This window comes from Leptonotus elevatus, chromosome 11 (assembly GCF_054856555.1).
Source record: "Leptonotus elevatus isolate MCC_2025b chromosome 11, RoL_Lele_1.0, whole genome shotgun sequence".
NCBI classification, from domain to species: domain Eukaryota; kingdom Metazoa; phylum Chordata; class Actinopteri; order Syngnathiformes; family Syngnathidae; genus Leptonotus; species Leptonotus elevatus.
The window spans coordinates 11,716,202-11,739,098 of NC_141249.1; the positions used below are offsets into that span (position 1 = coordinate 11,716,202).

The 22,897-nt window shown below is 39.9% G+C and overlaps 4 protein-coding genes across 4 annotated transcripts; all 4 read right to left on the reverse strand.

The window, feature by feature from the left end:
• Nucleotides 1–4,586: 4,586 nt before the first annotated feature.
• LOC147165813 (uncharacterized) lies at nt 4,587–8,136 on the reverse strand. Its single transcript, XM_086090292.1, has 2 exons — nt 8,006–8,136; nt 4,587–7,913 (listed from the first exon to the last, which is right to left on the reverse strand). The coding sequence occupies exon 2, from the start codon at nt 7,902–7,904 to the stop codon at nt 5,574–5,576; it is 2,331 nt and encodes a 776-aa protein (XP_085946418.1). The 5' UTR covers nt 7,905–7,913; nt 8,006–8,136; the 3' UTR covers nt 4,587–5,573.
• A 518-nt stretch (nt 8,137–8,654) lies between these two features.
• lrrc15 (leucine rich repeat containing 15) lies at nt 8,655–14,445 on the reverse strand. The gene is made up of 2 exons (XM_086090251.1): nt 14,205–14,445; nt 8,655–12,464 (listed from the first exon to the last, which is right to left on the reverse strand). The coding sequence occupies exon 2, from the start codon at nt 12,455–12,457 to the stop codon at nt 10,757–10,759; it is 1,701 nt and encodes a 566-aa protein (XP_085946377.1). The 5' UTR covers nt 12,458–12,464; nt 14,205–14,445; the 3' UTR covers nt 8,655–10,756.
• Nucleotides 14,446–16,741: 2,296 nt separating this feature from the next.
• Nucleotides 16,742–19,029, reverse strand: LOC147165815 (uncharacterized). Its single transcript, XM_086089478.1, has 2 exons — nt 18,901–19,029; nt 16,742–18,708 (listed from the first exon to the last, which is right to left on the reverse strand). The coding sequence occupies exons 1-2, from the start codon at nt 18,917–18,919 to the stop codon at nt 16,931–16,933; spliced, it is 1,797 nt and encodes a 598-aa protein (XP_085945604.1). The 5' UTR covers nt 18,920–19,029; the 3' UTR covers nt 16,742–16,930.
• Nucleotides 19,030–20,729: 1,700 nt separating this feature from the next.
• uts2d (urotensin 2 domain containing) lies at nt 20,730–21,545 on the reverse strand. Its single transcript, XM_086089955.1, has 5 exons — nt 21,446–21,545; nt 21,218–21,322; nt 21,098–21,135; nt 20,937–21,024; nt 20,730–20,837 (listed from the first exon to the last, which is right to left on the reverse strand). Exons 1-5 carry the CDS (start codon nt 21,543–21,545, stop codon nt 20,812–20,814), a joined length of 357 nt encoding a protein of 118 aa, XP_085946081.1. The 3' UTR covers nt 20,730–20,811.
• Between the last annotated feature and the right edge of the window lie 1,352 nt (nt 21,546–22,897).

Consider the following 22,897-nt stretch of genomic DNA (forward strand, 5'->3'; position numbering starts at 1 on the left):
AGAATTCAAAAGTTGTTGGCACTCTTTTCTTTCAAAAACTAATTAACTAATACCACTGCTATCTCAGTTTGCGCAAGCAAGTCAAGCCAAAAAATTGTCCAAAAGATGTCGTATCTCGAAAAACTTATAAGTTAGTTAACTCGCATCACGCTGTAGCGTATAGTATAAGCAGAGGTGGGTCGAGTGGCCAAAAATTGTACTCAAGTAAGAGTAAGCGTTACTTCAAAATATTACTCTAGTAAAAATAAAAAGTAGTCATAAAAAAAATCACTCAAGTACAAGTAAAAAAAATATTTACTGAAAAGAATACTCCAAGTACTGAGTAACTACTTAAACATGAAGTTTGATTTAATTTTTAAAAACAATGTCATCAGATTAAAATGATGTGCAAATGCTGGCATCTTCAAATCCTAAAATAAAAAAATGAAATAAAAACTTTTTGAGCTCGTTGTGTTCTAACTTCAGCAGGCATGCGCGATGAGCAGTGTCCTCTTTTTCTTTTTTTTTCTTGTTTCAGAGCTTAACGACCTACTTACAAGTTAATTGCTTGATTGACGTTAATATGCGAAGATGACGCTCCCTCCAAAAGCGGCTTGCGGAGGAAAGGGGAGGGGGAGGGGGATGGGGGTTCTTAGGGGGTTGAACGGGTCTCTATAAAGACTCATTGAAGAGCAATTCAAGACTCCATTCGTCACATCACTAGTGCCCGCGGAAATGTTGCCACACCGTCAGTCAAGCGGAGCGCTTACGCGAAAATACGATTAATCTAATTTATGAATGGGGCAGCGGGTAACGAACGACTCTAGTGTAGCCCAATATAGCGCGGAGTAAGAGTAGCGTTACTTCTTCACACATCTACTCGAGTAAAAGTCAAAAGTATCGTGTGGTTGGTAAAACTACTCTTAGAAGTAAAAAAAAATTCAAAAAGATACTCAAGTAAATGTAACTGAGTAAATGTAACTCGTTAGTACATACTTCTGAGTATAAGAGTACTGCGGAGTGGAAAATGAGGATTGGTTAGATGATAATTTTTGAGTGAGAACAGATTTTTATTTGCGATGCCAACCTTGCAGTAGAAACCCCCCCAGAACAAAAACTAAAGTAAATCCAAAAACATTAGCAACAAACTATACAGTTATATACAGTACTTACATATAGTATTTAAAAGGCATAATACATTACAGGGATGTTACATCATGGCCTGTGGTGACTAAAAAGTTTAAAGTAGCATAAGAAGTATGGAAGGCTGGATGGATGATTGAGTTGATTGTTTACTGCTGATGTGAGACTTTGTTTTAACATTGATGAAATGGATTATGATCACATTCTATTATGACAGGTTTCAAACTTGTTTTTCTCATCAGCATCAACCCTAATGAGGTGTTTTTGTAGATATTTTCAAACACATTCATCAAAAACAACAAACAGAAAAAAACATCGCACCAACTGCCAACTTTGTCCCTTTTTTTTTTTTTTGTGCAAAGTCCCCACTAATTAGATTTTCCAGCATTTAGTCTTGACAGCCAGTCAATTCAAGTCACCTTTTGTCGACATCTGAGAGTTTATGGCCTGCATTGATTTGGGGAAAGCCTTGTAATCCGATCAAGGTTCGGACCTTGGGGGTCACTTGGAGTCCAGAAATGCACGACTTTATCTTTCCATCCTGGAACATGAGTTGAGTGACAGGTATGAACGACTTGGAGTCAATGTCAAGGTTTGTCAACCGGGACAACATTTCATCAACATGTCAGCATCAATCATAGCGGCCTCGCGCAACTACAAGCAAAAGCTTACAGATATGTAACTTCATTTATTTTATTTTACAAGCATACTTTTGTTCTACAAGAAGACAGTAACTCCTCCAGTCATTAGTTTCACTTCAATGTTTGGGAGTGTGCCGCACGTTACGGGCCATTTGCTCCGTAAATTGGTTTGGGATGTTGTTTGACCCAAACTGCGCGCTATTTTTCGGATAAACAATCGACAACATTTATCATTTTCTATTCGCTGCTGATGTTGCACACTACGGCAATGCGCTGATCATGGACAAGGAGTTTTAAAGAAGAACGATGTGTTTTAAACAGTTTCCTGAGGAACGTGTCTGTATTTATCAAAGGACTACAAGGAACAAGAATTATAAAACAATTTATGCACACTCTTACTTATCAATTCAAATCAAGTCCGTTTTATTTATATAGCATGAGCGCGTCGCCTCAACAGAGGAACTTGAGAGAGTCAATTGGCTGACGTATGCCCATTTTTGCTCCATTAGCTAAAATCTTTCAATTTTTCTTTCAAAGGAAACATCCGGTAAAAAATACTTTTTATTTCTACTAGGCAAGCATTTCAGAGCCTGTACTTTTTTACTTTTACGTGAGTAATTATTTGAATGAGTACTTTTACTTTTTACCAAAGTTGATTTTGTACACAAGTAATTGTACTTTTACTCAAATAGAAAATGTCAGTTTTCTTTTCCCATCTCTGTATTTTTCCGCAAATAGGTGTTTGTGCGGTTCTACTAAAAATAAATAAATAAATCTCAAGTAGTAGGTGACCGAATGGTTAACTGTAAAGAGTCTTGATTACATCATCTCCAATACCACATGATTGTTATTTATTTTTATTTTTATTTGTAGCCATCACTAAATTTTAACAACAGGCACATCAATTAAAAAAAATCAATTACAGACTTCTCTGAGGGAGGAATTCACTTGTAGGATTAGGTCCTCGCCAGCAACAAAAGTAATTTGTGCAGTAGTTATCATTATTTCTTATCTGAAAACATACATTGTTTCAATGCATTGCTTCCCCAACTCAAATTTACATATAAATTGCCACTACAAGGTCACAGTCATGTGGGGTACATGCGACTGTGAGATTTGAACCCAGAACCTCTCAACTGTGAGTATGACATGCAAACCACTAGTCCTCCATGCTGCCTCATCAATTCCAGTAATGTGAATTTAATTCCAGTTAAACTCCAACCTTTGCTCATTTTTTGACCTATAGTTGAGTCAGCCCTGTGGGCTAAGAGAACAGAAGAGACAGAATCACTTTAATTGCAAATGCCCAATTAGGAGCCAAATGTGAATGCGGACATGAGCTAGTGTTCTTTTGTGTCGTGAACACTGGTGAACGCCTCATCATCAACTTGGGGGTAAAGCAAAGGTGAAACTTCTCATTAGGGCAATGACACCATTATCTCTGTCATTGTCCGAACGGGCCCCAAACACAAAAGACAAGGTACTAGGATATTTTACAGAATTCAAACAACAATTAATTTTCTTTCCTTAAACATAAACGTTCAATGTACAATATGTTTGTTATGTTGACACCTCTGCTTTAATTTACTTTCACTTTGCTACTTATGCTTACAATTATGCAAGTGATTTAGAGTGCAACATTTTTTTTTTTTTAGTGGGTGAAAATGTTGGCAAGGAGGGTCTACCTTGGTGAAAAGTGATAGAAGTTCTACCAAAAGAACCCACTCGTTGAATTGGCCACCAAATCGATGAATGGGTTCAATACACTGAGCATTTGGGTCAGGCAGGTGTGTTTGTTTTGTTGTGGTACTCTGGCGCCCCTTGCTGTAAGAAGTCAAGTAGTGCGCTTCAGGTGATTGGAGGCTTGAGAAACCTCACAGTTACGCATGCACTAAGTCATTTCAAAAACTCAAACCGTCATGATTCTTTCTCTCTTTTTTTTAAATTCACTATCAAGATATAAAACTGATGTAGGTAACTATTACCTTTTTTCTACCATATTAGATTTATGAACAATTCATAATGGAACTATCAAACAGTTTACTGTTATATATTGTCAGCATTTGTGGGTTGGGGTTTTTATAACAGTTCTTCAGAGGCTTTATTTGTGTTTTAGAACTATCATGTGAGCTGGATCAAACGCTCTCAAATGGGATGTTCCATACCACTTTCTTCAGACCTTTGAAATGAGTACTGAACTTTTGAGTAGTCACTGATGCTGACAAGTACCGATACCACTAGTACCTTTGATATATAACATTTCCTCCCAAAAACGACAGATCATTTTAACGCAATTTTCCTTAATTTGTCAAAAATTTATGACAGTTTTCTATTGTTCTACTTTCTAATTTCTAGTCCCTGATCTTAAAACAGCAACAATACCGTGGCCTGGTATCGGCCCGATACCGATACTTGGTATTGGTGCTAGTCAATCCCTACTTTCAAAATTGGTTTCCCACCCCAGCTTTATATATTATTGTAAATGACTAAACAAATTCATACCCACACAACACAGTCACAGTCCCCAAAGACAAAGGTAGGATTTTGATCAACTGGACTTGTCCAGTTCCTTTGAGAACAAATTTTCTGACGCAACCCTCACCTTTTTCCAACAATAGAAATACTGTACACTGCCTTGTAATCCTTTATGGTGTTTATTTATTTATTTAATTTATTATTTTTTTTATGTATTTTTATTATTATTATTATTATTTTTTATTTTTTTATTTTTTATTTTTTACTTGAAAGAAAATCTAGCGAATATCTGAAACAAACCCTATGAAGGCCTCAAATTATTTATTAGATAAAAGATAAAGATATGGCGTCAGGCAGTTTTATTATATCAGGCAAAAAGAAGGTCTTAAGCACAGATCTTTATTCTGCATTTGCAGATGGACCACATCAATAAACACACTAGGAAGACACAACCAAATAGATATCAAGCACAGGAAGACACATTTTACTAGATTATGCACTCAAATGTGGGCGTCACCTTGTGATCTACCTGAATCTTTACCATGATTCACTGAGATAACGGTCAAAGAACACAACTGAAATAAGAGATTTGAAAGGGATTAAGTTATACATGTTTGATATATTTTCCGTCACAAGGTCCAGTGGAGGCAAGACATTTCAGAAAAAGTTGGAGAAACTCTGGTATAAAGGTACACAGTAAACTTTGTAGAATAAATTTTCCTCTAAACAGAGTCTATTTGGTCCCACTCTAAACAGAGTAACATTTACACTTGGAGAGAGTACATTTTACTCAAATTATTTTTTACTGTGTACGAAAGAATTGGTCAAAAGAGACTGCCACTCTGCCACCTGAGCTATGCCACTCCTACTGTTTGCTAATATCCAGAAGGAGACCAAAAACTATACAATGATTCCAGCTGACACGAACGATATACTAACACACAGTAGGGGCGGCATGGCTAGGGGGGTTGACTGGATGTCTCCTAACCTGAAATTGTGAGTTTGTTCCTCAACCATTGAGTGACTTCTATTTATTTTTCTAAATAAACTAGTCAAATGTAGCCAAAATATTTCCTTGCAAAATTTACTTAGAATTTCTGAGTGAAAAATATGCAATAGTTATGTGATAGACGTACACAGTAAAAAAAAAATATTTTGAGTAAAATTTACTCTGAATATTTTATTGTCTTCTAAGTATTTTTACTCTGTTCAGAGTGGGACCAAAAAGACTGTTTAAAGTCAAATTTACTCTACAAAACTTACTGGGTAGAGTTGCTAAATTATCTACAGAAGACATTAGCTAAAAAATTTTGTCAGACTTGTAGTCTCTGTCTCCTACACGGGCCTTAAGATGACTTCTTTCCTGTAGGAGAAGTGTGTGAGTTTGATCTCGTGCCGCATCCTCTCCCTGCACAGCATCAGGCGGTAAAGAGACAGAGTGTACTTAGCCAGCACTAACGTGCAGGTCACCTCCACCAGCAGAAGAGTGACGTTCGTGAGTGCCTGATATTTGCACTGCAAAGCCGCTTTTGTGTCCTCGTATGATAACAAACCGGGTGACTTCTCCAGGTGTGGCTGCATGGGACAGGTGAAAATGACCGGGTCTGTCGGTTTAGAAAGGGGTGTTGTCCTCCGAGTGGTGATCAGTTGCGTCGTGGGTATATTTGTGGTCGTTGCTGATCGCGTAGTTGTGATTGGAATTGTGCTAGTGGTGCAGGGTAATGTGGCCGTGACTGTGGTTGCTGTTGTTGTTGTTAAAATAGTTGTGGGTGCAGCTGTTGTCATTGTGGCTATTTGCGGAGTCGGTGTCATAGTGGTGGCTGGTGAGGTTGTAGTTAGGATTGTTGTGGGTGTAGTTGCCGCCAGTGTTGAGGTTGTAGTTAGGACTGTTGTGGGTGTAGTTGCCGCCAGTGTTGAGGTTGTAGTTAGGATTGTTGTGGGTGTAGTTGCCGCCAATGTGACAATAGCCGTAGTTGTGGGTGAAGCCGTTTTCGTGGTGGTTGTTTGTGGAGTTGATGACACGGTGGTGGCTGGTGGGGTTGTGATTAAAATGGTTGTCTGTGTGGTTGTTTCTTTTGCACGTGTTGTGACCACCGGCTCTGGCGTAGTAGGGACGGTTACTGCTGGTGTTGTTTGCTGTGTTGTTGCTTTCGTGTCAGTTGTCGTTTCTTCAGCTGCAATTGTAGTAGAAGCTGTTGTAGTCGGCTGCGTAGTAGATATAGCGGTGGTTGGCCAAGGGGTGGTTGTCGTTGTTGTGAGGGTAGTGGTTAGTTTTAGCGTTGTGAGAGCAGTCGTAGGCAACATGGTGATTGTGATGGGAAGAGTAGGGCATATAAATTCCTCCTCTCCCAATGACTTGATCTCCTGTTCTTTAAGATCTTCTGGATACCAACAGACAACTGGCTTACGAAGAATCGCAAAGTTTGCTTTCATCCAGCGATGGAGATGTATGAGCTTGCAATCACAATTCCACGGGTTGTCATTGAGATAAACTTTAGTGAGACGTGTTAGAGGTTCAAAAATATCCTGAGGGAGTGTTTCGAGACGGTTGCTGGATAAGTCCAGGGAGCTCAGCGATGGAATCTGTCCAAAAACATCCGAACGCAAGGAATTTATCTTGTTGTTGTGGAGATTCAAAACAGTGAGATTGTGAAGTCCTTCAAAGTAGTCGGCTGACAGGGTAGCAAAGTGATTCTTGGATAAATCGAGCTTGGTCAGCCTACTCAAACGACTGAATATTGCTTTTGGAAGCTCGCTCAGTTCATTTTGACTGAAGCTTAAATCTGTCATTTTCGTCAGTTCCCCAAAAAGCACAGGCGGAAGGCTTGATAGTTTATTCTTGTGCAGGGTCAGTGTTTTGAGATTAGGGAAGCCAACAAAGAATTCCCCTGGTAAATTTGTCAAGAGATTGTCGTACAAGGCAATCTTTGTGAGTTTGTCTTTATATGGAAACTGATTCACAGATAACTCTGTTAATTTGTTGCTTTGCAAAGAAATTTCTTTTAAATTTGGTAAATTGTGAAAAATGTCCTCTGGAATGGCAGTCAGTTGATTTTCATAAAGCCGCAGCGTGGCCAGTTTGCTCAGCTTGGAGAACCAGTCGGTTGTCACTGCGGTGAGGCGATTTTTAGCCAGATGGAGTAGCATGAGGTTCTCAAGGCCATCAAAAGTCCCGTCTTCAATGGATGCAATCTCATTGCCATGTAACTGGAGATCTCTTACCTTTTTAAGACCGTCAAACAAACCTCGCTCCAGATTACGGATCTTGTTCAATTTTAGAATAATTTTCTCCAGATTGCTGAGGCCTGTAAAAACTCCTACAGGCACGGACGTCAGCGGCGTGCTGGAGATCTCAACGTACTTGATGTCGACCACACCTTCAAAAGCTCCTGGCTCAACAACGGAGGTGTTTGTGTTAATGAACTCCACCTTTTCCAGGTGGGGGTTTTCCACAAATGATCCTTTGGGGATTGTATTGATGTTGCTGTCCAAAAAGAAGACTTCGGTCACTCCTGCTCTCAGATTACGTGGGATTTCTGCAGCTGCACTAAAGACAATTTGGTTTTCAGAAGGGCAGTCTGTCTCTTTTGCACATGAATGGTCTTGAGTCAGTAAGGAGTCCAACAGTGAAGACAGAAATATAAGAATGACGCGTTGTCTCTGCATGTTTATTTACTAGAACAGAAACAGAGAGAGATTTTGTGACCTGATTAGCTTGTCACAACTAAATGCTGTAAAAGCCGAATACCAAAGGATTCTCTGCCTACCTGATTATTTCCTGTGCCAGGATGTAGCAGAGGGTTGTTACAGCTGGAAGGAAATGCAAACAGACATGGTTTTATAAGTTCTTGTCTATATCAACGTTGCCAGCCGACCCTCCAGGGCGTGGCCCAACACGTTCATGGGACTGAAGATAAGGGCAGGAATGGAAGTTGTTGTTTTTTAACCACTTACAGCATGGAGCTGCAGCATGGCTCCAAAATAATAAACAACTGTTATTTTGTCAAAATCTATTTACATCTATTTATCACTTGTATTCTGCAATTCATTTCCCACCAAAGATTTCATTTGCATCCAACTATTTATTTATTTATTTTTAATTTTTATTTATTTTTAATTTTAGAATTTAGCATTTCATTCATAACATTTCATTTAGGATTGTTATTTAATAATAATAATAATAATAATAATAATAATCTCTATGACAATATTTTTTATTTTGTGTTAACTTGGTAGTAACAGGATGTTGTACTGTATGGCAACAATATAGTGAACCAAATCAAAAGCACAACGAAATATTTAAATTTAATATTTGACAGCACACATATACTTGTTATTTATTTCAGATTTGTAGGACAATTGTGTGTGTGTGTTTGTGTCTGGGGGGGGGGGGGGGACTATAATGATTACGACACGTGAATTTCTGATATTTTATTCATACAGTAAGGACTTTTGTATGAACATGGAAAACATTTGATTAGTAAAGAAGGGGGCAATATAAAATCATTTAAATCAATTTATTTCCAAATATATCAATTTTCACTTTCAATTACGTAAAATGTGTTAAATAATTATTGTTAAAACGACTTGTTATACATACAGCTTGCTTAACAGAACACAGGCGTCATTGTTTCACTTTCATTGCATACCATTCTCCAAACATTTCTTCCAAATGTAAAAAAAGAAAAGAAAAGAAAAGTTCGTCCCATCTGGGTATTGTAGTTATTCAGTATCAGCAGCAGATGTCAGTGTCGCAATATTGAACAATCAGAGCTAAATATTGTACAGTTCTAAAACTTGTAAAACCACAAACTTCTGTGACTCCTTACAGGTAAGCTTCTGATGTAATAACACTGTCAACATTTATGACTGTGATGTGTTGGTGTTTCATAACTGTTAAGGACTCAGACGTCAAATGTGAAAAGGTGAAGGCTTGTTAGCTCTTAGCTCATGGCCGTCATAGCAGGTATTGTCCTTCCTCTTCATTCATATTTGTATTACTGTACTGTATTAAAAGAGTTCCTGTGTAAAGTGTGTCAGAGCCCACAAATACAGCGTCAAGTTAAAGTTTGGATGCAATTTATCATGCTTAATGGTAGCCCATGTAATAGGTAACATTAGGCTACTGTATACACCCCCACCAAGAATAAAGTTGATGCAATGACCAGTGACACTTGGCTGGATTGACACTGCATGGTCCAAGTGACAAAATTCAGATATTTTTTGGTCTCACAGTTGGTTGCACAGTGTTCAGATATACTTTAAATTTGTTCCCAGGGGATTCATAAAATATGATTTAATCGTATCCTACCTTATCTTAATTATGGTATACCGTATAAATATGCTTCAGTAGAGGTGTGTCCATGATAAAAAAAAAAAGCAAAAATACTTGCCCATGGCAGCCAGTGGACAAATGTGGAGGGTACCCTCAATTTTATCAAGAAAGGAAGAATCAACCCAGGCCAAATAAACTGTATGTAACATTTATTATGTAACATTGGACCCTGCATACTCACAGTTTGGCACCTGTAGTTAATAACAATACTATTTTCAAAAGATTTGTTTCAATATTAGTTTTGTTTTGGGGGAGCATCCCCATTTTGTTGTGTAAAATGTTCATTGGAGGTTTTGCAATTGGGTTTGAAAAACATAGTTTTTTTTATTTATTTATAATGGCCGTCAATTATACATGGTATTTTGTGGCCCACTTAGTTTTTTGTGTCTTCGTTTACTTGCGTGTTGTCGATGACAGGTGTACACTGAGTTTTACGTGAAATGCCGGGCATTTGTGTATTCCATGTGTTCTGTAAGTGTAAATACCCGCAACTGATCTGTTTCACTCGAAACATACATGGAAATAAAGCAATAAATAAAATAAAAAAATTATATTGGCATTAAATCGGATTAAGTCACTTGAGACTTGCAATGTAAAAAGTGCTCTTGTAAGACACTTATGTCAATTTGGCTCTTTGTGGTCTTCAAATAAATTCTTGGATCCAAATTCACAAAGGAAACCTCAGTAATTTCCTTTGTTTGTGTAAAGTTTCTTAAAACTTGATTTTCACTGCATGGTTCAAGTGATTCAGATTGTTTTTTCCTCCCATGAAGTTTTGAGGTTTGGAAGCACAAAAAGGCACACCCCTTCACCACCTGTTTTTCATTTGATTATTTTATATTATGTCGTAAATGTCATTTTCACACACTTTACCATATTTATGACATTACTATAGTGTGTTAGTGTAGGTTATTTAATTGCATTACTAAATACACCAAAATTTGGGTTATGTCACTGCCGTAGGTACGAGAACTCCATTGTAAACCGACCCCTGTAATTGTTTTTTTGTGCATTTTGGATGTGTGTGCATGCAGGTTGTTGGATCAAATGTAAACACTTATACTGGATCTGAGTCGTCACTGGAACATATATATATATATATTTATAATTGCATATAAGCCTTAAATCAGTGTAGTGCACTTTAACCTTCAGTGTAAATCCAGCCTATTTTGAGCGGTTTCATTTACAGCACAGAGTTCCTGCTCCTGTGGTTTATGCGTCCCCGTCCTTTCTTGTTCCTCCTCCAGAATAGACAGCCAATGATGGTGGCACTTATAATGAGTGTAGCAAAGACTGTGATGACAATGAGGACGATAGAAGTATGGTTAAGAACGTGACCCTCTTCCTGCTGTCCGCCGCTTGTGACTTCATAGTGTGAGGAAGATGTCGTCATGACAGCAGGTGAAGAAGTACTTATTTTCACCGGCGGGATGTTTGGTTTCCTTCTCCTGTCCGTTGAGGTCAGCGGCGTCTCCTGCGTGGAACTCTGCTGCTCCAAGTCCTCATCTGTCAGCCAAGTAATCATCTGCCCATTCAGATTGAGGGGGGTTTCACACACCACTAGTGTTTGGTTGGTCTTGGATGGGTGATTTCTCAGCCACTTGCGTAGAGGCAGAATGTCCTTGTCACACCTCCAGGGGTTCTGCTGAAGAAGTATCTCTTCTGCCACAGAAATGGCATCTAGATCTTGCTGTAGCAGGTTTGCAAGGGAGTTATTTCTCAGATCAATTTGTCCCAAGTGACTTAGGTCTCGGAGAAAGCCGGCAGGCAGATGATTGATAAAATTGTGCTCCAAAGAAATGTTTACCAGGCTGGGGAGACCTTGGAATGTCCCAGCTTGCAATGCTTTCAGCAGATTGGTGTGAAGCGATATTTCGCCTAGTTGTTCCAACCCTCGAAAGGCTCCGGGAGATACATGGCTAATCCGGTTGTGACTGAGCACCAGGAGTCGCAGCTCAGTGAGATTTTTAAACGTGTCATCCTCTATATGACTCATTTTGTTGTCGTACAGCCACAACTCTTGCAGGGCCATGGGACCAAACACTCCTGGACCAAAGCTTTCCAGCTGGTTTTCATACAAGGAGATCTGGGCTAGCAGGGGAAGGTGCAAGAAGAGTCCCTGTTGAAGAGTCCTCAGTTGGTTGTTGGAGAGGAACAGCTTTGTGAGTTTTGGAGTCTTTGAGAACAAGTCATGTTGGAGATGAGTAATACGATTGTCCTGTAGAGATAGTTCCTCCAGATTTCCCAGGTCATCGAAACTTCCACTGGGTATTTCTTCAACCAAATTTTTATTAAGTCGAAGATATTTCAGCTTAGAAAGCCCTTTGAATGTCCCACTAGGTAACTGGCTGATTTCATTTCTTGCAAGCAACAGGTACTCCAGCTCAGTAAGGGGGTGAAAAGTCTCCATGGGTATTGAGGTCAGTTGATTCTGAATGAGATCAAGAGCAGTGAGAGCTTTGATCGGAGAGAACCATTTTGGACGGAGTGCCATAAGTTTGTTTCTATTTAGATTCAGAGTCTGAAGTTTCTGAAGGTTTTGGAACAAGGCCTCCGGTAGATCTTGCAATTCAGTTTCACTAATTCTTAAAGCCTTTATGTTGACAGGGGAATCAAATGTGCCAGGTTGAATCTCCCTCAAAGCAGTGTCATTGATAGCAATCCATATTGCGTTAGTTAGAGAAGAAAGATCCTCTGCTTTCAAAGAATAGATTTCGCATTTGGTGAGATAGAGGCCAGTTGTAGATGATGGCAGTAGAGGAACCTTTGAGATGCCAGTACATAGCAGTTCTTCTCCATTACATTGGCATCCATCCGGACACGCCCAAACAGCAACGGTGGAGCAGAGGAATAGAATCACATCAACGATGAGATGATGGTCCATTTTGTCCCTAGAAAAAGACAAATGTTGGATTAGCTGTATTTTTTTCCATTTCAATGAACCTATCGAGCAATGTTTCACCACATATTTTTACATTAACATTATTTTTGTATTTCAATCCATTGTTGATTTAATTGGGTCCTCTATTCTGATGGTAATGAATAGCCCCTGGACCCCCAACAGCTCCTCTTTATGACGAAGCTGGTGCTAGGAATGAGGACATTCCCATCGTTTTAATGCTGAGCTCAGACTACATGAATCAAACCCAATTTTGAACCGACGGCTGCGTCACAAACGTTCACTGTCATGGTTGCGTCGTAACCCCGAGTAGCGTGGCATAATCAACGATTGATCGTCTGGAATCTGGGATGCTACAAGACCATAACACTGAGTGTCTGGTGTGTCTTTTTTTTTTCTTTTTTTTTTTGCCTCCCTGACGACCTGAACCGCCCACCCACACGGGGGAGGGCTCAGCCTAGCCCATGTGAAAATGTGTGACTTGATGGTCTTAACTGGTTTTAAGCGGCCACGTGTGCCAAAGTGCAGATAGATAGGAAGGCGCAAAGCCAGGACAGGTCACAGCGACACAACAGCTCAGCTCAAGTCACCTATCTAATCATTAAGAGGCCTAAATCTAACAATGTCGGACCGTGCTCTTGGTTGCGTCGTGATGATTGGGCGGAAATGGTTGATGGTCAGACTTATAGTGTGGACACTCGCCCAGTCCAAGACACAGAACGAATTCATCTGGTCTGAACGGCAGAAAAGTTATGTAATTTGATTTAGGCAAAAACAAGTTACCAATGATATTCTCTTCAGTTAGGGGGTTTGGACACTTTTGCATCAGAACTGTCAAAAATTATAGTTTTAGTCAGTAGTTTTTGGAATTGTTCTAAAAAAAAAAGCCTGTCGTTATCATTTTTGTGGATATGACCATAAAATGACAAGCAAATCATTGGCTGGGACTTGTTCACAGTGACCATTTTCATCATCTAAATCAGTTTCATGTAATGAGTCTCACAATCGGCATGTATTTGTGGTGGGACAATCACAAGATTTCAATGTCTCTCATGGTCAAGGAATGATATGGCAACATCAAATAATGACTCAGTGTTAGACTGTGATTCCCACCCCAAGCTACTAAATGCAGAGTATTATTTTTTTCATCTTTTTGGTGATAACTTTTGGTTTTCACAACGATGAGTAACTCCCCCAGGAAATTAAACAATGTATTTCCCCTGACCAGTGCATCGTCCAAGTACAGTTTCCTGTTTTTGTCTTTTGAGCGGAAGACTGGTGATATGTGACACAACCATAGTATCTCCTCTCAAACAGCTACATGCCATTGGACAAAAAAAGTTCCGCATTTGTTCACATTGCAACTCTCCTGCATGCGTGTGGGTGTGACAGCCTGTAATGAAGTGTGTGCCAAATGTGGCTTAAGCATTTTCTACTTCATCATGAAGCACTTTGATTTTCTTTTTCTCGTCTGTCTTAGTTGAAGAACAGCAGCACTACTTTTAAGCAGAATTGAGAGACTTTACGTACTGCAAAGTTATGAAACAGAAAAACAAATCCGTTGATCCGTTTGTAATCAGTACTGTATCAACTTTTCATGTCAGATGACCACAAATGCTACAAGAATGGAATCATCATTGTTGTTAACTTGCACTAACTCTTGGCAAGTACAGTATGCTGCACACATCTAAATCACACACACCCAAGGACTCACAGCATTCACATTTCTTACCTTGAAATAGTGGCAGACGATTGAAAACACAGAGGGAGTTGGTGTTCTCTATTATGCAGACAGTCTTCCTCTGAAGCTTGTGAAATTCAGTGATGAAAATTTCACACTATCACATTTTCCTAGTCGTCATCCTCACACGGATCCCTTCGTGCCACAGTTTTTTTTGTCCGCTCATGAAATCTGTAGCTTGTGTTTTTAATCGTCATCGTCACAGTTTTCTAACGGTCCTCACTGCATCTGCCTCAGGTTTTTTGTCAAATGAGGGCAATTGGGTAAAGGGGGAAGCCCCTCCCTCTCTGGCGTCAGAACTAGTCTGAATTCATACTGGACTCGTGAGATCTTGGAGGATGCATGTGTTTGCAATTACTGTAGGTTTGCTGTATGTGTGATTGGTTTTTTTTTCTAGGAAACAGATGCTGTATCGAGATTGAGGTTATGATAAGAGGAAGTGTTTATTGTTTTAAAAGAAATTGTTGTGCGTGTTGGATTGTTATCTCATGCAATGCCTCTTATTATTGATGCTCTGCCCAGATGCTATACATTTCAATGCAAGGAAATGCCTATTGTATATATATCGTGTGGCTAAATGAGACTCAAACTGCTCATTCCTAACATCTTTAGAATGTGCATTGCAAAATGACATGAACATTTTTCTCAGAGACTTCAGCATTTGGTTGCAATGTGAAAATTAACAGACCACAGTTAATCCACGAGGGAGGCTGGACAGCATGTTTGAACCTAAACAAACTCCTTTGCCACAAAATCCAGATAGTGAGGGTGGAACCACAGTAACGTACAGACCCATATCAGTAAACACACAACATGTAGTGTATAGGAAAATGTTGCTGCAGTTACCATATATGTTATAACATGTAAAAATAAAACATTTAAAAAGTAAAATAAATTAAAAAAAAGGGAATAATAATAATACACCATTTGCAAAACATACACTCTGAAAGTGTATTAGGGCCACACTGAAAATAAGTAAAATAAATAAATAATAATAATAATGATAATACAATAGTGCAACTGGAATAAAAGTTCATTTTTAATAGAAAAAAATCTTATGACTTGGGAAAACGCCTTTAATTTAAATAATGAGTCCTTGCATTATTTTTTATATCACCCAACTATCCCACTGGACAGCATACGACCAACGTATGTGCAAATATGAAAACATATATAGGTATTTTTTGAAAAACGATTGTCGCTAAAAGGTATAAATGTCAATTTCAATGTTGAAACCTCAGTTGCTGGCTGGATACGCTACAGGACAACTTCAATGTGACACTCCCAAGGCTTATAAAAAAAAAATAGTTTTTAAATCCTAACAGTGATTGTTCTGAAATCATTGTACCCTTGTCAAAATTAAACTTTCATCCCATGAGTCACTGCTTTTTTGCAATCTTTCCGCTTGTTTTCGACTGCACCATTTCCTCTGCCGCGTGAGTGTGTGTGTTGTGGGAGCTGGTTTATACCTCCTGTTGTGTGAAGGCAGCCTACTGGAAATTTCTAATCACTTTGTTGTCATGGCAATGAACTTGGGAGCAGCTGACTAATTCATCCTCCTATTGTTTGCGGTTTCTTTTAAAGTTATGGAATTTGTGGCGTCTGTAGTCATTATGTAAAAGTTTAAATCCTTTTGAAAGCTTCAAAGACCATGCACAAAAATGGATACCGTAAATTATTATGCCAGTGGTAGTTGTCCTGACTGTAGTTTTGACACGCATACCATTTTGATCTCATACTGCTGCTCCACCTGCTACTCTTTGGGAAAACAGTCATTTTTCTCATCAGAAATTGCCAAAAAGATATGGCCCTTTAGTCTCTATATTGGGAAATATCCGCTCTCTGTCCTTCTCAAAGAGGAAGTGTGATAGTCCTATCATGGCCAGAAGCATGCTGGAAATCTTTGAACTATAAACACTAATAATACTTTTGTTAAAGTGGAATTCAACCTTAAACATTTCTTGACAATAATATGTTATATGGGACCTCACTAGTCTAATCATGACATTCTGATTAATATTTCATTTGTGGAATATTAGTTATGAAGCAAAATCCTGTTTTCTGAAGCTGCGCTGTGATTGGTTGTTACCTGAGCAACATTGATGTCATCTTCAGTTAACAGCAAGTGGCAAAAAAAAAACATAAAAGACTTCAAATGAAATATTAAACAAGCCATTTAATCAGTTTTACAAAAGTTAAATTACATACAAATGTGAGGCTTTACATACATGGAAACATGTGCACATGCATTACTGGGTATAATTTTTAAGTTGCAGTATTGTAGTAAAAGAAAAAGGTGTGATCAAGTATATTGAATTAATGAATCATTTTCTCTTAAAGGGGAAGTCAATCCAAACTTTTTCTTTACAATATGTTCTATGCAGCCCCACTAGTCTAAACATGGTGTTCTGATTATTATTGTCTCTGTAGAATATGAATAAAGCAGCAAACAGGTGAGCCGTGATTGGTCGTATACCTGCGCCGTCAGCAAATGCAATGTCATTCTCAGTCGACATCCTATGGCAAAATGGCTGCCCCCCCCCCCCCCCCCGGGATGGATAAAAACGAGTGTATTTTGCTGCTTAAATCTTCTACAAGAGCAATGTTCATCGGAATGCTGTGTTTAGATTAGTGGGGGGGCACATACAACATATAAAGATTTTTTTTAGGTTGACTTTCCCTTTAACAATCTTAAGACCTGAATAATATATTACCACTTAAAAGTGTACAAATTGTGCCTTTATCTCCTCCACCCTGTTGCTCAGAAGATGCATACCACAGATGGCACACAGGATGAGGAGCACGCCAGCGGCCACAAGAAAGATGTGAGAAAACATTAGGAAGCCTGCCAAGACTGTGGTGGAGGGCAAAAACCACACATACACCCAATCCCTGTGATAGTTGTGGTGGACGAAATCGAGTCCCTGTTCGATGACAAGAATGTCATCGAAATGCAGTGGGGAAGTCTCGTCTGGTTTGACGCTGGGTTGGTGTTGGTGTGAGGAAGCTGCGTCAGGAGTTGTTTTCGATGGCGCTTGAGTTGCTTCGTGCGTCAGAGTGCAACTTGGGGTGACTGTTGTAACATTGCAATTGTTCAGCTCCTCATCATGTAGAGAGTCAAGGGTGCGTAGTATTTGGTACTGCGGACTGTGACACATCACATCTTCGCTGGCAAGAACCGCATGCTTGTTGCGCTTAATCCATCTGGCAAAACCTCTGATGCTGCAGGTACAGTCCCACGGGTTGTCACTCAAAGCAACCTTCAGAAACGTATTGGACTTGAAAATATCTTCTGGAAGGTTTCGCAGCTGGTTGGTCTTCAAATCCAGCATCGTGAGTTGTCCAAGTTCCTGAAATATGTTTTGGGGTAGATTCTTGAGGGTGTTGTTATTGAGAAGTAATATGTCCAGTTTGCTTAATCTGGAAAAGTGTTGCGGATGCAGATGCTGGAAATTGTTGGATTTCAGTGAGAGCTTCTGCAGATTAGGAAGGCAGCAAAACAGATCTGGAGGCAACTCGCTTAGCCTGTCATTAAAATGGAGGTTTAGGGCCTGCAGCCCAGACATGTTGGCAAAAAGATTTCCAGGGACTGTGATGAGGTTTGTGGCATACAGGTAAAATTCTAACATCTCAGGCATGTGTCCCATTAACTCATCTGGAAGCGTTAAGAGTGGGTTTTTGTAAAGAGTCAGTTTAGACAGCTTGGGCATGTTGTAGAAGCTCCTCTCGGGGACTGATTGCAGTTGATTTGACGACAAGGTGAGATTCTTCAAGTTCCTCAGTGACCAGAACACCCTCGGAGGAATAGTGGCTATCTTGTTGGAGAAGATTTGCAGATACTCAAGGTTCACTAGTCCGTCAAACGTCCCAGCTTCTAACCTCTCTAATTGGTTTTTATGAATGTTGAGCATTTTAAGTTTCCTCAAGGAGCGAAAGGTCGTGGGTGAAAGTGTTTTCAAGAAGTTATTGCCAAGATCCAGGCTCTCAAGTTTCACCAGTCCCCTGAAAGCCCCTGAAGGAACACTGGACAATTTGTTGTAACTCAAATCCAGATCCTGCAAAGCAACAAGTCCTTTAAACATGTCAGGATCAATGGCCTCCAGTTGATTCACATTTAAATAGAGTTCCTCCAGGGCGGTGAGTGGGCTAAAAACTCTCGCATCAAGTGCGGAAATATCATTGGATGACAGCTGGAGAGTCCTGAGCTGCGGAGCGGCATGGAAAGCCTGGGGATGGACAGTATGGAGGTGACTTAAAATGAGACTAAAACGCGTCATCATCTCCTTTTTCTCCAGGCTGCGCTCACTTATGACGTGCATGTTTGTGCCGATCAGATGCAGTGTATACGTGTGAACCGGCAGTTGTTGCGGCGTATCGGTGAGGGTATCGCCGGTACACCTGACTTCGCCGTTGGAAAAGCACTTGCATACGCTGGGGCAAGCTGCATTGCAGGTGAAGGAGGTCAGCATGGAGAAGACTAGTATCCGCACCAATTCTGCACAAAAAACGTGTTAATCCATTTATGGTAGTGTTTTATAGCTGCGTGTGAGTTTTCGCTAGATTTGTGAACATTAGCTAAATATAAATGCAATTACATTTGCGTCTAGTCAAGAAGGGCAACAGTTTTAGATTTTAGTTGTTTGTTTCAAATAACAAATATACTGTAAATATTCAATATTTGACTGACCTGTTAAAGAAGAATCCATCTTTTCCAGTGTAAGTGTGTGACTATTTTGTCCAAACTGATCAAGACAACTACTGCAGTGCCTGTTCAAAACTCAGCAAAATAAGAAGTCCTTTCCGCAATGTGTTGCCACTGATAACCAGTAAAGAGTGACACATAGGGATGCTGGATCATTTCCTTGTACTTATATTGGACTGATATTTTGTGACACAACACAAAGTAACTCATTGTGGGTAGTTATCTGACTTGACATATTACCAACAGTGGTCTGTTGGACTGCTTCTGCAAGTAATATGGGCCCTATTAGTACTGTGGTGTGTTATGTAAGAATAACTGTGGCCCCTCCCTGGCCAACTAGTACCAGGCAGTGATGACATGTGTGCTCACTCATGGCTACTTCCAGATTCCAAAGGGTTTATTTGAGACTCCCGTGTTTTATTAATCGTTCCGCTTCTTCCCCCTCAAATATGGGCCGTGATTGGGTGTTTAGACTATAGTGGGGCTGCATATAACATTGTAAAGAAAATTTGGGGGTTGAGTTAACCTTTAAAATGGTTTACCTTTACCAGAAACTGAGTCCCAAATGAAAATCTGCGTACATTCCTGTACATTCACTAGCACTTAAATCATTTTCATAATGATCATTTTAATACTGAGTCACAAAACGTGAAGATACATTTCTTTTTGCTGCACAATTAATATATTCTCCACTTATTTGTGAGGAGAAAACATACACTAGTACATTCTACTGGCATCCTATATTATGGTATTTACTTTGAATTGAGGTACCAAATATGGATCCTTGCCCTAAAAATACATCTCAATATATTACCTGTATGTGCTGTACTGTGTTTATCAGCACATCTGCTTTTAAAATGTAAATACCTCGATTCTGATAGGGCAAAGAGTTGATTTGAAAATATACATATGGTCTAGAGATTTTTTTTTTTTTTTCCCTTATTGTTTGGGTCACATTCAGTCTGCTTTTGCTGAGCCGTCCACTGTTGACTGTGGTGTGTGTGTGTGTGTGTGTGTGTGTGTGTGTGTGTGTGTGTGTGTGTGTGTGTGTGTGTGTGTGTGTGTGTGTGTGTGTGTGTGTGTGTGTGTGTGTGTGTGTGTGTGTGTGTGTGTGTGTGTGTGTGTGTGTGTGTGTGTGTGTGTGTGTGTGTGTGTGTGTGTGTGTGTGTGTGTGTGTGTGTGTGTGTGTGTGTGTGTGTGTGTGTGTGTGTGTGTGTGTGTGTGTGTGAGATTCAGGTCTTTTCACAGCAGCTCTCCCATTATTCTGGCTAAGCCCAGTGACTCAGCTATGTCACGCTCCTCTAAAACTTCACTGCACATGAATTCACCTGTCACTGCACTACATGTCGGATCCTCTTTGCTCAAACACAGAGCTCTAGTGTTTCCAAAAGCTTGACCCCGTTTCATATTGCAGGTAGTTATAAGTCCTAATATGCTCATTAAAATATGAAATACCCTGTCTTTGTCGGGTAAGATCTCTTAAATCATACAAAAACACAACGTCACATTCACATTTTAATGTATTTTTTTAAAAGGAACAACGTATTTGTATTAACGGAGACGGATGTAATACTTTTTGGCAATTAAAAAAAAAAATGTTATGCTCCATTCTGCCACAAGAGAGCAGCATGAAGACACACAAAAGCAGGAGGCAAATATGAACCCTGGTGAGTTTGTCTTGGAGTATTTTCTGTGCGTTGCAGATGAGATACACATTATAATTTGACATCTACAGTCGCACCTCAAAGCGACGATTCCTTGATGAGGCAGATTAACGATGGTCCGTATTGCTGAAATTAACAGTGTTCACATTAGTGGCGTCGTGGGTTCTTAAGGCTATGCTGGGATTTGCAGCAAGTTCACACTGGTCCTCATCCATCTCCCTGGAGTCCCATCTCACACACAGTACTTCCAGAAACAAGCTGCAGACAACAAATGATTTGTGATCTTATGCGGGGCATGACTGCGAACACAAATTAGCATGCATACAAATCAATGCACAGATAATAAAGGTGACCTACGTTCACCCCTCTTCCTTGTTATTGGTTTGTCTACCAAATTGGCTGCGATTTCCTTCTCCAGTTCCAGATCGTCCCTCAGTGCCTCCAACTTGAAGAAGAGATGTATTTGTTATTGAATGTCTTATCTATCGGTGATTGCCAAATGAATGTGTGAAACTTACCTCTTCTAAATCAGCTAATTTATCGACCAGTTCAAGACCTGCCAACAGGAGAAAAAGTCAACATCTGAGTAATTTGCCATTGGTTTAATTTCCTCAATTTCTGTATTTCCAAATGCTCACCTGGAGTGTCATTTCTTTCAAGAGGAATTAGGCTTTTGTGCAGAAGCAGTGATAGAATTTTGCTCTGGACATCTATGTCGTCTTTTGGATTTAAAACATGGTTACCTGCAAAGACCCCCCCCCCCCCCCCCAAAAAAAAAGCATGCAAAGGGATTGAGGCAATTATCAGACCTGTTGCATTTCAAAGTTTCATTTCAAACACTGGATATTGAAACTCAATTAACATACCTGCGTTAAATAAGTTCCTTCCTTGCACATCTATCACACCCTGCAGTAGTAACAAACCCAGGAGTCCCAAAAAGTAGTTGACAAATCTAACCCTATCCATGACACTCAAAAGTATGGTCCCAGATGCAGCGCTGTGTGAACACCTCAAGCCGGCGATTCTCTTCCTTGGGTCCATCCCTTCAATATATGTATCGTTTCTGGCCCAGGAGGCGGAGCCAGTCCACCACTTGCGTATTAGATCAATAGCATGTCACTGTTTGTGTCGTCATTGGACTGGGGCTATATTGCAGCTGACGGAAATATGACGTTATAGGCAAGGCCAGTAGTTCTATATCACTGTGACACCAGCGAATCAGAGAGGAAGTAATCAATCTGCTTGATAGTTACGAGAGAACTGAATCACATTTTTTGGCTCTTGCCAGTCTTTTTCTTTTATATTAATTAATTCCTTAAGTAGCTTCATAGGATTGTGTTGGTACAAGGAAAAAGGGATAAGTAAATTGATTCCCCCCCCCCCCCTCCCAAAGTGCATTATAGCAAGAGATGAGCTCCACAGTCTTGGCTGCAGGGCTCATTTGGAGGTGAGGGAGCATTTATCACGGCAGCCGAGCCAACTAACCAGCACCTCACTATATCACTATACTTTGTGCGTCAGTGAAGCGCTGCCAGAAGAGCAGGTATCAGGCGGGCGTGGTGTTAAGGAAATGAGCTGGCAGGCAACAGATGAATTTGGCTGCTCGGAGTATCATAAAAGTTCCTGCATGCCTGTTGACATCTTGCATCTCCCATCCAAGCACCTTTTTTTGCGAATACATCACTTAAGTTGATCTGCCACTGGATGTAAATGGAGCACTGGGACTCGATGAAGAGTGAAGGGACGTTCGGCTAAAGGTGAGAGCCTGGCTCTCTGGGATTGAATTACCAAAGTTTGAACCGTAAAAAACTTGCAGTTGTGATGAACCAAAGATACGGTTTTCTGACTCTGGCCTATCCATTTTCTACCAGTTATCTACTTCAGAGTCTCAGGGGAGGTGATGCAGTGCACATCCAAGGCTTACAAATTCAAATACTGTTTGCATAGTCCTTTAGTGTGTCATTCGGAGTGTTCATTGAGCTCTGTTGTGTTCTTGGGTTGGTCTTAAGCAGGCCTGGGCAAAACGGTCGATACATTGGTCCACCTTTAGGCGATTGCTTACGCATTTCCGGCGCGTGCTTACGGCACAAAAACCTTGTGAAAATACACAGACAGAGAAGAACCGTTTGTACTGAACCGGACTGACGGACGTCAATCTGCTTCAGTCTGTGAATTTTTTCGAGGCTGCACGTCATAAAGTACTCAATGAAAGGTGGGCGTCTGTCATTGACGAGCCGAAATAAGAAACTTTTTGCTCAGTTCTGGTCTTAAGACCATTTTTAGGGTAGAAAACTGAGGATTAATTTCCAAAACAAGGA